The 13,616-nt window shown below is 39.8% G+C and overlaps 1 protein-coding gene across 6 annotated transcripts in view; it reads left to right on the plus strand.

The window, feature by feature from the left end:
* grip1 (glutamate receptor interacting protein 1) overlaps positions 1 to 13,616 on the plus strand; it is a 303,900-nt gene that overhangs the window by 192,767 nt on the left and 97,517 nt on the right. The window contains exon 1 of one of the 6 annotated variants that reach the window (XM_053688173.1): positions 7,767 to 8,058. The exons of the other annotated variants lie outside the window; for them this stretch is intronic. Coding sequence (XP_053544148.1) covers positions 8,004 to 8,058 — 55 coding nt within the window. The 5' untranslated portion in view covers positions 7,767 to 8,003. Of the gene's footprint in view, positions 1 to 7,766; positions 8,059 to 13,616 lie in introns of those variants that run through there. 6 annotated transcript variants of the gene reach the window in all.

Here is a 13,616-nt window from a genome sequence, read left to right on the forward strand (position 1 = left end):
ATAATAATAAAATAATAATAATAATAATAAGAGGGATCATAAAAATCGCATTTGTTTTTGATTTAGTACCACTCTGAATAAGTTATTTGACATAACAGATGCTTACATATAGTCCACTAGACACAATAATACCTGAGGGACTCTAGTACTCTAATACACAACTATTACATAAGGTGCAAACATTCATTGATTCTCAAGAAGGCAACATGATACATTAAGAATCAGGGGGGTGTAAACTTTTGAACAGGTAAATTGTTAATATTTTGTCTTTTGGTAAACATATAAATATCTTATGTAGCATCTGAAGGGCAGTACTAAATTTGATCTTTAAACAACATGCTAACTCTTCACACTAATCATCTTGTTCAAAAGTTTACACCCCCCTGGCTCTTAATATGTCATGTTGCCTTCTTGAGTGTCAGTGAATGTTTGTACCTTTTGTAATAGTCGTGTACGAGTTGTCCTCGGTGTGAAAGATGGATCTCAACATCATATAGCTGTTGGAAAGGGGTCAAATATGCAGAAGATTCTGGGAATGGGCAAACAGTGGGCAGTTTAACTGCTCAGGACAAACAAGGGACTCATGAACAACTATCACAAAACATAAACACAGTCGTTGATCATCCAGGTAATGACACGCGGTATTGAGAATCTTTTGAACTGGTTCATTTGTGTAAATTCTGTTATTATTGTGTCTTGTGGACTATATGTACACATCTGTTATGTGAAATAGCTTATTCAGGACAGAATTAAAAAAAAACTATTTTATTTTTATGATCCCTCCTTATTTTTTAAATTATTAACATTTTGCAGATTCTGCAAGGGGGAATATAAACGTATGACCTCAACTGTATATAAGATCAAGTCATAAAGTGACTTTCTCTCTGCCCTCCCATTTCCTCCAACACTTTCTCATTTCTCATTGAAAGTCAAGAATTTGCCAGACTCCAGCCTGCTTAATGCATCTGCACAGAGCCCGTCATGGCCTGCATTAACACGAGCTAATTAGATTTTTTTACAAAGAGCTTTGGAGGCATTTTGCTTGAAATGCAATTAGAACGTCCTCATTTGCATGCTGCTGTGAAAAGCCCTGACCAGCGCTTCAATCTGACTTCTCAGTTACCTCCAATTAGGCATAATCAATACATGTCTTACCTGTAAATCAGTGCTAACAGATCCTACAGGCTACGTGTGTATTCATAAGTATATAAAAAAAAAACAACGTTGATCGAGGAAAAAACAGTATTCGGACACCACAAATTACAATCATTAGGACTTTGTGGCAAAGCCGCTGTTGGCAATTACAGCTTCTGTAAGAAGTCGTTAACTTTTTGCAGCATTGTAGATTCATTTTGGCCCGTTCCTCCTGGCAAATTGTCTTCAAATTTTCCAAATCTGATTACCTTGCAGTTTCAACATCCCTCCATCACTGTTATTTAACAAGGAAAAACATGGCATTGAGAATGAGAAGCTTTCTGTAACATTTGCCAAAGGAGCATCAGGTGTCAGCTCTTTGTAACAGTATGGTTTTCACCAGGGTGTGCGCTTTCCGGTTTCTCAGTAACATGTTAAGCTGAATTTTTATTTTAAAAAAAAAATTGTTCTCATTAGCTTCAAGAGAGAGAAAATAGGCCGAGCTGTTTATAGCTGCTATAAGGCAGTGTCTCCAGGATTTTGCAATCGCAGAAATTAACACAAAATCTCACAATTTTTTTCAAAATTTCACAGATTTTCCTCAGATTTGGGCGTCGGTGACGTCATCAAAACGCACATACAGCCACAGCCCTGTTCGGTTCACGCACGTCGAGTACATCATGAGTACAGCTAAAAGGTCTCATTTAGCAACAAACATCACTGCGAACGACCGCGCAGAACAATTTTGTGTATTTGCAAGTTCGCCAAGTTGTGTAGTTTTCCGCAAAAAAAAAAAAAAAAACTCGGCCAACTGCACAGCAAGTTTTGAAAAAAGCCACAGCAGAATCGAGCATTTTTGACCACAACAATCACCAAAAAAAAACTAAAAAATACTCCTTGAAATCCTGTACGGACTGATAAGGTAATTGATAACAGGAACTAACTTGTCTCGCACAACATGAAGTATAAAACATGGCGTGTTGTTCGTTAATAAATAAAAGAAAGAGTAATCATTGACGAGCTGCTGTGGTGTAAGAGGAATAAAGCACTTGTGTATGTGTATTAAGCACTTGGGATATGTGGTAATTGGAAAATAATAACAGAATGCTTCATTGTGTTTTTATTCCTTATTTATTGACCGCTCCTTCAGCTGCCCTACGTGAGTTTTGAGTAAGAGTTGTTTGTCCTTTCCTCAGTACAGTGTTGAAATGTCGGTCCAGGGTAACTGCACAAACACTCCAAACACACTCACCAGACGCTGTTGAAAAATTCTTAAGTATTTTGTACTGTAATATTACAGTTTTATAACTTTCATTTTCTTGCAACAGTCTGTTATTCATTTGCAGCTTTACTAATCTCGAGCGTGTGTGGTGGAACACGACAGCAGTGTAACTGTATGTAGTTGATGTTGGACTCCACCAGGGGCTGCTGTCACTACACACTGTTTCAGCTTTACAGACACTGGACAGCGCCACTCTGTTTTCATTCCAGCTAAATCGTGTCGTTCGGCCAATATGAGTCACAGAGGACACCTGATGAAATGTTATATTCAACTTTTATTCGGAATTCGCTCCTTGTTTGAGGAACCTGCTTCAAACAGTCCGGGTCTAGTCGTCATGGCTGATCTGAATCTAAACCGAAAAAATAAGAGAAAGTCTTCCTTTTTCAGGCTGCACCGTGTTTTAGGAACACATGGACACTCTTATTAGGGTATTTTTTTTCTCCCCGAGAAAGCAAAAGCAGGTGGTTAGGGAAAGAAGTGTAAATGCTGCTGATCTGTGAGGTTTGCATGTGTGTTAGAAACAGAAGTGATGAACAGATTGAGCGTTTGACACTCTCATAGAGGAAAATATACCTCTTTACCATCTGTCCATCTGCAAGCTACATAAATGCTCGCATCAGTTAATGACACAGATCCCCCTCTCATCCCCCACCAGCCCACAGCAGTTTCCTGAACCTCTCTGTCATGTTGATGTGACAGGAGAGTGATACATCTTTCTGCTCCCAATAACAACCTTAATTGCATGTGGGCATGTTCCACCACACACACACACACACGCACGCATGCACACAATCTCAGCATTTCCTAGTGATAGATAGCTTCTATTATTAGTGGAATGGGGAGAAGGCCACCTGCTGGGTTAAGTGCCCTTTCAGAATTCGCCTCAGAGGAAATAATTTCTTCCAGGAGGCAGACAGGATCTGTGTTTTCATCTTCATAGACGTTTATCCGTTCAGAGTTGTTAAAAACATATGCTGTGTTGCTTCCTAACATTATGTCTGAAAACATTTCAGAGAACTATAGTGAGAGTTCTTAGATGTGCTTTCGGTGTCATTTTCTCTTGTTTGAAATGAAGCTGCAATTAGACACGAGTGTGTGAGAGGGAAGAAAATGCCAACATCGATTTGTTTAGGTTGTTCAGCATTGTTGCTTCTTATCCAGGAGTTGAATTTCTGGTTTTGTATTGTTTTTTTGTTTGTTTTTTTTCCTCCCCACTGCTAAAGCATTTTATCGATTTTTGTATTTATAAATACCTGGAACATGATCGCGCTGGATGTTCAATGTAAAGCTGCTGCATTTTTTCCTGGGTTTTTTTTTTTTTTTTCTCTTTCCCCCCGATCCGGTCGACAAACCCTGTTGTAGCCTATATAATGCTCCAGGGATTAAAATGCGGAGTGATTTTGGGGATGTTATATGATTAGTAGTTTTCACTCTTGCTTTTAAGTCATGAGTCAGAGCTACTGTGATATCTGCACTGTGGCTTAGTGCCTGAGCTCAGTCTGTACCTCCATTAACATGAATGTCACTCTCATCTCCTCTTAATGCACTAAAGTCTTTCCCCAGGGCACCTGTCCATTTCCTCAGAGCTGAGTTCATGCTGCGTGTGTGTGTGTGTGTGGTGGGGGGGGGGGAGTTTAGTGTTCACCCATGTTGCACTATAAAAGGCTTCAAAGCACAACACTTACCGTCACACCACTGAGATACACATGTGCGTTCATTGCCCTCAATACAGGGACAAATCCTTTGCTTTGTGTGTGTGTGTGTGTGTGTGTGTGTGTGTGTGTGTGTGTGTGTGTACAGTGGTGCTAACATCTGCGGTTTAGTCGTAGTATTTGCGGTCTTGGACCCCTTGCTGTGGTGATACAGGAGACCCCTGAAATACTTTTAGACCGAACATGAATAACATTCACCCAGCAGAGAAGTGAATTCACTGAAGGGGAAAGGGTGCGGTGTGTACAGTAAAGGATGCGTAGTTCCTTCTGTTAGTGGTTACTTTTGCTTCATGCTGACTTTATCTAGGTGAACTTTGATATATGAATTCATGAGCTTTAGTCTTGTGAGCCATTAGAAACCAAGCAAGCAGGACTGTGGTCCCTTTGGTTGGTAAGAAGAAATGGTTGAAAACGAATTGCTTATTATTATGCTTATTACTGCTCACTTTCCGCCTGCTGTCTCCTCTATTGATATACTCTAGCGTTTTTGTGGTAATATTCTCTCTCTGCCTGCAAGGATTTTTTTTGTTAGCAATGTTAGGAGCTCTGGTGTCCGTGGATGTGTTAGACAGCTCAATAGCACACCTCAATAAAATAAGCCACAATGTTAGAGTTAATGTTAATGTTAGTGTGGGTTTTTTTTTTTTTAAGTGTATTTGACTGACTTGCTATTATATATCATAAATATTAATACTTTATTGGATTTTACATGGGTAAATATAGAGAGAGGTTTTTTATTATTTAGATCCTTTTAAAAGAATAATATTAGTAGTTAAGAACAGTTCGACTGTTGTAAAGCCCAACATATTTTCATAATAATCTTGTTCTATATATAGCTTCTCTGGTAAATTTAGCATTAGTAATGTTTCCCTCCACATAGTCTTCTGTGATTTTTGGGATATCACATCAATTTTAAAAAAAAAAATGCTGGATGGAAACTCCGGATGCGAATAAAAGCTCCAATGCGTGCAAAAACGTGCTCAGTTGAATAAATTCCTCCATGCACATCAAGAAAGTCATGTGACTTTACCTCAGCAAATCATGTGATTGGATAATTGGCTGATGTGATTGGATATTAAGCACAGCGTAGTGGCAGTGTTTTTCTGTCTGTTGCACAGCATCTCAAATGTTGTTTTTGTCATTCTGAGAGACTCCTGAGCCAGAGTCTGTCACAGAAATGATTTGGTATAATTACCTCCCAGAACTGTCTCGCATGATTCCGTTCCCAAATATCAGGCATCCGCCTTCGAGGTTCATGATAGCGTTTCATCTACGCGCTCTCAAGTTCAAGTCGTTTGTTATATTGGGGGGAAAAAAGAGGCTTGCAACACCTTCCAATTGTATTGAGAATCTGCACCAGTTTCCACAGAAGTGATGATTTTGTTCTCTTGAAGACTTGGTGCTTTATTCGCAAATGTTTTATGCGATATTGCATTTTTTCCAAAAGTTAACTTTGCAACTCGGATAGAAACGTGACTGTCGACTGTAAAAGAAATCTTATTGTTGCCAATTTGGGTTGGTTGAGACTATCGTTAGTAAAGACGAAGTCCGGTCTACCAAACTACCAATCAGAATTGGCCATCTGTTTTCATCGACGTCTTTTTACATCCAGTGTTATGTACACTGTTGTATTGTACTGTCGTACTTCATGTATAGTAAGGGTGAATAGTTCTACCTCGTGTTTTTGTCTATCATCGGAAAAAGCACACAAGCTATTTTTTTTGTCTATTTAGCCAAGGTTTTTTTTTTTTTTTTTTTTTTTTTTTTTTTAATATAATATGGATTAATTACACTTTGTACATTGAAAAGCCAAGACTACAGTTTCTCACTTTTTTAAATTTATTTTATGATAGTCTCATAACATTAGAAATGGAAAAATATGACAAAATTAATCTGATCTTGCTCAGCATCCCCAGCAAAACCCTTAACCATAAATAGTTCATATACCAGTCGCTACTGGTAGGCAGTTAAATTTGAAAACCAAATGTAATATGTATACTGCTACTGCGCTCAGTGCAGCTTCTGTTTAAACTAACTGGAAGAGGGACGCAACAGTGGAGTGTACACAAACCACTGTCTTACCCTTATTTGAACCTTTTTCATGTGTACATAACACCCTGATAAACCACGCAACATGCACAACTCGTGATTTCTGTGAAAACCAAAGCACAATAGATTCCCCAATTTGCCTTCCCTACATGCTTATCTACCTCTATCGCTGTTCAGTAGTTGTTGACGTTGCCAAGGAGACTCTATCATCAATCATTGTAATCAAAAGAAATACAAAAAAACGGTGTATTTTTCTTTGTGAACGTGAGCTATACCACATTGCACCTTTACTCTAAACTGTAGCTTTCCTTATCGCTCAGGGGTACCCTTATCTTTTATACCTTAAATATATTTCACCTGGAAATGTGGACATACGGTATTAAACCTTTCAATAAGGATTTAAGGTACTTATTTTGACCTTTTAGATTTAAAGTGTTAAATGTGCACTATTCAGTTATAAGATGCAGGTAGAGACGTACAAAAGAAGGTAGATAGAATATACAGATAGAAGGAACAGGAGTAAAGTGAGGGTTCCACCCCAACAGCATGGTAAGGACTAGGTGTAAAGGCAATATAATGTAATTTAAATATAATGCAGTCTAAAAGTCTGTATAAAACCAGTTTCTGTGCAAACTAACGTACCCTATCACAATGCTTTTGATGTATCTCAAAATGCCTTTGAGGATACTGATATGATATCTGATTTCTATATGATGATTTTATTTTGTCACATGGCCCACCCCTACAGCTGAGTGCCTTTTTTTCTGAGCGTGTATGCACAAGTATGTAGTAAAATTGGATGATTTTCCAAATAAAGGGGGGGGGGGGGGGGGGGGGTGTTGGCGGGACTAAACACTAATCAAATTTGACTTAACACTGTTTCTCCGGGGAAGGAAAAAATCGACTGTACTTGAATGAATGATTAACAGTCATGCTCTGCAGAAAGAGATATTTTACGCTCAGGAATGTACTGTAGGGCTGTTTCTCCCCCACTCTGCCGGATGTAATCCCTTACAGAAAAGTCCCAGGAATTTCAAATGTGCATAATCACACGATTCACATGTGAAATACACACCCAGAGGCTTCATGTGTGCCCATTCCTCCTCCTCTTCCTCCTCCTCCGCCCATACACACATTTTTCACATGTGTTTTTTCACATATGCTCATACATTTTCTTCCTTCCTTTTCACATGGTATCACGTGCTTCCGTGCTTAACATGTGATACTCTCCTATTCACGTGTAAAATTAAATAAATAAATTAAATAAAAAAAACCCAAGCCGTGATGACATTTTAAGTAAGGGATATGAAATAAACGCAGTAAATAGATAAGATGTGGTGATGAACATAATAATAATAATAATAATAATAATAATAATAATAATGATGATGATGATGATGATGATGATGATGATTTTTAAGCACGCTGAGGATTTTATCCAGTCTGTAGCCTATGATATTGGGTGGTGTTTGTCTCGTGCCCGCGCTGTACTGTAGTGGAGCGGATTCTTATCGCGCGCGCGACTTTCGGACGCTCGGAGCGACTCTACAGCAGCTGTCCGCGCGCGCGCTCTCGTCTGCTTTGGCTCCATTTGCAGCGCGCTCTCGCGATCTTTACCACGAGCCCGCTGCCCGCTTTTTTCTTCGGATGCGAAGGTCGGAAGTTGGAGGAGTCGGAGTTGTGCTGTGTTGGGTTTTTTTGCGCGGTCTTATTGGGACGCGGCTCTGGATGCGAGGCGGTGGAACCGGATGCCCGCATGCGGCGTGCGGCAGCGCTTTTTTTTTTTTTTTTCTTACCGGAGCGTATAAGCGCGTGCTTGAGCGAGCATGATCGCCGTCTCGTTCAAATGCCGATGTCAGATTTTGCGGAGAGTGAACAAAGGTAACCGCGTCTTTTGTCCAGTCTTAGAATCAAACCTCCTCCCATCCTTCCTCTCCCACGTTTCTGTCTCCATCCCTGCTGATTTTCCACGCCGGACATCGTGCAGATGTTGAATGCATTAGAGGAGCAGAAACGGCTAGAGACGAACCCGCATGCTGCTGTTTTTATTTAACAGTCAGTGTCATCAGCTGCATGAATACATGAATATGCATGAATGTTTAGCAGCAGAAACGGTCTCGTGTACTGTCCATGCCGCTCAGCATCCTTAATACCACAGGTATCTGTAGACCATGCCTCTCATGCTTATGTCTGTCTGGGAGGGGGGAATGGTACTAAAACCACTTCTGGAAATCTGTTCTAACTGTCTGTGTTTCTAGAAAATTCAGAACCATATGTTGTAGGCTATAGATGTGTGTTGAATTCATCAACGTGCACATTGTCAGAGATGAGTGTGAGTGTGTTGTCCAACTTGGCTTTTCTTGAAAGATATAGAATGGAAGATCGGTCATAAATAGTGCAAGTTCTCTCCACCCCTGGGAGAGCACTTGACCTTGTTATCATTAGTAAACATCCAGCTGTGCCGTGGCTCGACTTGGAATAAAGATGCTTTTCATGCATGTAAAATCACGTTCAGCTCCTTCATCTGCTCTGCTGCTGTGTTTCGTTTCTTTTCAGTCATAAATGTTTCGAATGCCGTGTTGTTTGTGTTGTTATTTATCCCTGGTCTCTGTGGATCTTTCCTGTGTTTGGCTATGACGACATTATAGTCATGCATATGGTGAAGGCTCATGATGGCTTCTTCGAGTCAGTGAGTCGCATCACACCAGATGGGAAAGAACGTCATAAAAGCCGAGTTCGGCAGTAACGAAGCCGGTGGATGTTGGTAGAGATGCAATAATTTTGCACGGGTGAGAAATTGCGTGGTGTTCATATTTTATTAGCTCACACAATTATATTCAAGCTTCAAACATCAGTTACACTGCTAAGACATTTCTCGTAAGACACTTTGTTTGATGTATCGACAGTGTGGGACATAAAGTCAGATTGAGTTAAGGTTCTGCTACTTTCTGGTATTTGGGGGTTTTCCTGTTATGTTCCCTCATCGTATGAGACGGATAAGATAAGCTGGACGCCCGTAGATCCTGATAAGCTGCTAATATTTACCACGCTATGTTCTTTCAGCTTGACTTCAAACTGTTTCCCCATTAGTGAGCATTCAGTCAGAAAATGGAAATTGGAATCAAGGTGTTGGTGCGGCTGGGTTTATATTATTCACGCAAGCCGGTGTGTCTTCAACTTGGTCTAATCCAGCTGCTTACTGGTTCAGTTAAAGCTGGTGGTGCTTCAGCATTTTGTGTGTGTGTGTGTGGTGTTTTTTTTCTTTTCTTTTCACTGTTAAATCAACATATTTTGTCTTATCTCAGCAGTTTTGGCTAATTATGTAGGATACTTTGTATGGAAATGAGTGGGGTGGGAAGTAGCACCCTCCTCTGTCCTTGGTTTTCTTGCGGCTCTTGCCTTTGTTTCTTGGGTTAGAGGTTCCAGCATCATCTCATACATTCCAAGCAGCTTTCAGATGCTGCAGTTCTAATGTGTTTGAGTTAGTGTGTGGGAGTGTGTTTGTCAGTGTGTATGCACATGTTTGAGACTGCGTGTGAATAAATAATTGCGCATTCGTGTCTGTTTTTAACTCCCATTTGTATGTAAGTGTGCGCGATTGTGTTTACTCTCCATGTCTCTCAGGATTCAGGCTGCTGGTGTTAGTAGAGCGAGAGTGTGCGTACCTGCTGTAATAATTGGTATGCTAATGGTTCTGCCATTCTGATAAAAAAGCACTCGCCCTTTCCGTTCCTGGGCAGTCGTGCTCCAGTGTGACCCTTCTACAACAAGCGTCCCATCACTGCACTCCTTGAAATCCAGTTTAGAAGCCATAACTAGTAGAGCTCGCTCTCTCTACACTAAGAAAAACCTGAGTTTGAGTCCATTTTATTTATTTATTTTTATTGTGTGTTCCATTAAAATTTGATGTACATTAGATAATGAGATTGTTCTTTCAGTTAATTCATTAGTGTATATGAGGTCTGGAAAGGTCAGCTATGTAATGGGGTTTTAGACTCATTTTTCTTTTCTACCAGTAATAATATACTTTGACATATCTACTCTAAGAAAACATAAACATATTTTACCAAAATGACATGGAAATGGATTCTTTTTTTTAGACTACTTTCAAACTTGCCATGGCTGACCCCGTACAAACATCAGTGCAGTGGTGGCTATGCGGTTAATGCTCTGGGTTACTCATCAAAAGGTCAGGGGTTCAAGCTACCACTGATGGGCCCTTGAGCAAGGCCCTTAACCCTCTCTGTTCCAGGGGGCGCTGCATCATTGCTGACCCTGCGCTCTGACCCCAACTTCCTGACATGCTGGAGTATGTGAAGAAAAGAATTTCACTATGCTGTAATGTATACGTGATCAATAAAGACTCATTATTATTATTATCATATTGTTTAAGGAGCCAGTTTAACAAACACTGAGGTAAATGCAGTCAGTCTGCCTAAAGATTTCTCAGACCTCACTCGCTAAGTGTACTTTTTTCACTGAACAGGTGTTAATACCAACTCTCAAAATGCGATTTTCCTGCACCATCATAAAAAGTGTGCTTAAAACCAATGTTTTAAAATGTTTAAATGATGTAATGAAAAGACATCCAATACGGGAATTTCAGCCAATAGAACGGAGTTAATAAGCGACCGTTTCGGTTTGCGTGAAAAGACGGACGCGAGCAGATTAGATTCTAAATGTCGAGGTAGGTGGGGCGTCTTTCAGTGGCGTTGGAATGAAGTCTTTAAACGTGCTTTTGTCTCGTTTCAGTGTTGGAGCGCTTTAAAATGTTGACACTAGTTAGAAAGAGAATTTTGCATTATGATGTTTTCACAACTACATATAATAGAAAATGGCCAGATTTGAGCATGTGAAGGGTTTTCCCAGGCCACCACACGTTTTTCAAAGACGCTGGGAAATTGCATTGATCGTTTTATTGAGCGATTGTGATGCCATCTTATGCTCTGGCATTCGTTGTATGATCCTGATGTTTTGTTTTTCCCTTCTCCCCTCTATGTCTGTGATTGTTTCGATGGTTAATATGTACGGTGTTGTCGTATTTGTTTTCTACGCACCCACGGTGGAAACAAATTTCCTCTTTGAGGACAAATGAATGATCTATCTATCGTTCCATATCTGCAAACCTATCTAAAACTAATATAGGTACTAATGTGATTTCAGTGAAACCTGTGTTTTGTGTTTTGTTTTTTTGTTTTTTTTTTGTTTTTGTTTTTTTTTGACGAATGAATTGTTTTTCCCAATGCTTTTTTTATTGTATTGTGGTCCCCCATCAAATTGTTGTCTAGTTGTGCAACATCAGCGCCTAGTAAGCACGGTGAGTCAATGATTGAAATGTCCTCTGACAGAACTGAGGTAAAAGGGGACGCAAATACAAACGCACATAAAAGACTAGAAGGAAATCAACAAACACCAGATGCTTTGTTCCTTTCAGCTTGTAAGCTTTGTAGCTCTCTAGGCTTATCAATAGCAGCGTCAGTCACATCTATCAAGTGAACAAAACACCATTTTCTGCTGCTGTTGATTGATGCAGAAGGTCAGACAAGTGCTGTGGGTGCGAGCTGACCCTCTGAGATCTGTGCTTGTGGCATTACTGGCTGAGTAATACAGGCAGGGATTTGGTCGAGAGTTACTGTTGTTGTCTGTTACACCTGTCATATTCACTCCAGTGGTGTTGGGTCACCATTGGCTTGTCAGTTCCTTGATTTCTTCCCCATCACTGCTCAGTGCCAAACTACCCTTACAGACAAACTATTACATGATACAAAAAAATAGGTAACTACATAGAGTAGTATGGATACGGCAGTTAGCACATCGTGATTTGTTGTGATTTAAAATGAACTGGTTATGCGAAATGGGGAAAAAGGCGGTGTAGCGTTTTTGTCGCACTACACAGCTACTTCGTGAAATCTTGTGGTAAAGCTTCATTATTATGAAAATAATAGCTAATTACTGCAATGCTACTAAAAAAAAATTAAATAATTAAAGTCGTAGTGTCGCTACTGCTAACCCGCTTCACCCCTACACTGCAGATCACATATTTAACACAAGTTTAATATAGCTGATACATTTTATGGAGAACATAAGAGATAACATAAACAATAATAACAGAGCCCAGTGTTTATGCTGTGTGGAGGAGTGGAAACTGTATTCTTCTGTTTATGCTTCCAATTAAAACCCTTGACAAGTTTTTTTTTCCCCCTTAAGGAAGATGTACTTGCTTATATAGGTTATTTAGATATTCTCTGTGGGAATCTAGCATACAAATATGCAGAAACTTTAAGCAGTCGTTCTCTTGGATAACGGTCAGTTGCATCCTCCTATACAACAGAGCATTGCGAGAACTCTGGACTTACTCAGCTAGACAGATACAGACATCTGAAAGACTCTTTCAGACATCTTACCTCAATATCTCTGTGGTGGCAAATCACAGACCATGGGTGCTGATGAAGTAAGATTATTAGTTCAGGAAGGTCATGTGTCAAAACTGCTCCTTCGTGTGGTTTTACTCCTCGGCTGTCTTTCGAGTAATGTCTTTGTGTAAATAGCTGCTTTTCTGGATTGGGTTATTGTGCTTGTGTTTGTATTCAATAGGGCCGTCTAATTGCTTTAAAGCGCACCTATTATGCTTTTGAAACGTGCCTAGTTTTGTTGTAAAGGTCTCATACAATAGATTTGCATGCATCCAAGGTCAAAACACTTTAACATGCTCATAATTTAAACTGCAGCATTACCTATTTCCCCACAGTGTCACAAACGACTCGTTAAATGATCCGTTCTAAAGGATTCATTCTAAATTCCTCCGTTCAGAGAGCATACTCTGCTCTGATTGGTCAGATGTCCCAGTCTGTTGTGATTGGTCTACCACTGTCAGCGTGTGTCGAAAAGGAAACGCCCACTACCGTAAGTTTCGGCTCCGTCTGTTCACGAGCAGCCGATGAAGAACAGAGGCGTGGTTTTTGTTACAAGCCTACGTAGGTTAGTTCAGGAAGTAAAGTCTGGAATTACTGATGACTCGTTTCAGCTGTTCAGAATCGCTTCCTTCTTTTGGGAGTCAATAACTCCTTTATCGTGCGCTTTGATTTTTGAAACTTTGCAGACGTTTTACATTCACAAACAGCTCTATAACACACTACATGAAAGGTCATATTTGGAAACCCATTATAGGTGCACTTTAACGTTTCATTAGAATTTTGATTAGAATCCGAACGTAGATTTAGATCCCTAATGAAACAACATGAGGATGAAACCTTGAGAGGAACCAGACTCAAAAAAGAAAACATCATCCTCTGCTGTATACTATAAAGACAAACAGTATTAAGTGTGTGTTAAATTATGGTGAGTATGAGTGTAATTGTTAATAAGAGTCCTGGGATGAGCACAGGACTGTTTTATGATTACAGCAGCAGTTCCTAGGTATATACAGTGTCCAGGTGAGA

This window comes from Ictalurus punctatus, chromosome 19, assembly GCF_001660625.3.
Source record: "Ictalurus punctatus breed USDA103 chromosome 19, Coco_2.0, whole genome shotgun sequence".
Lineage (NCBI taxonomy): Eukaryota > Metazoa > Chordata > Actinopteri > Siluriformes > Ictaluridae > Ictalurus > Ictalurus punctatus.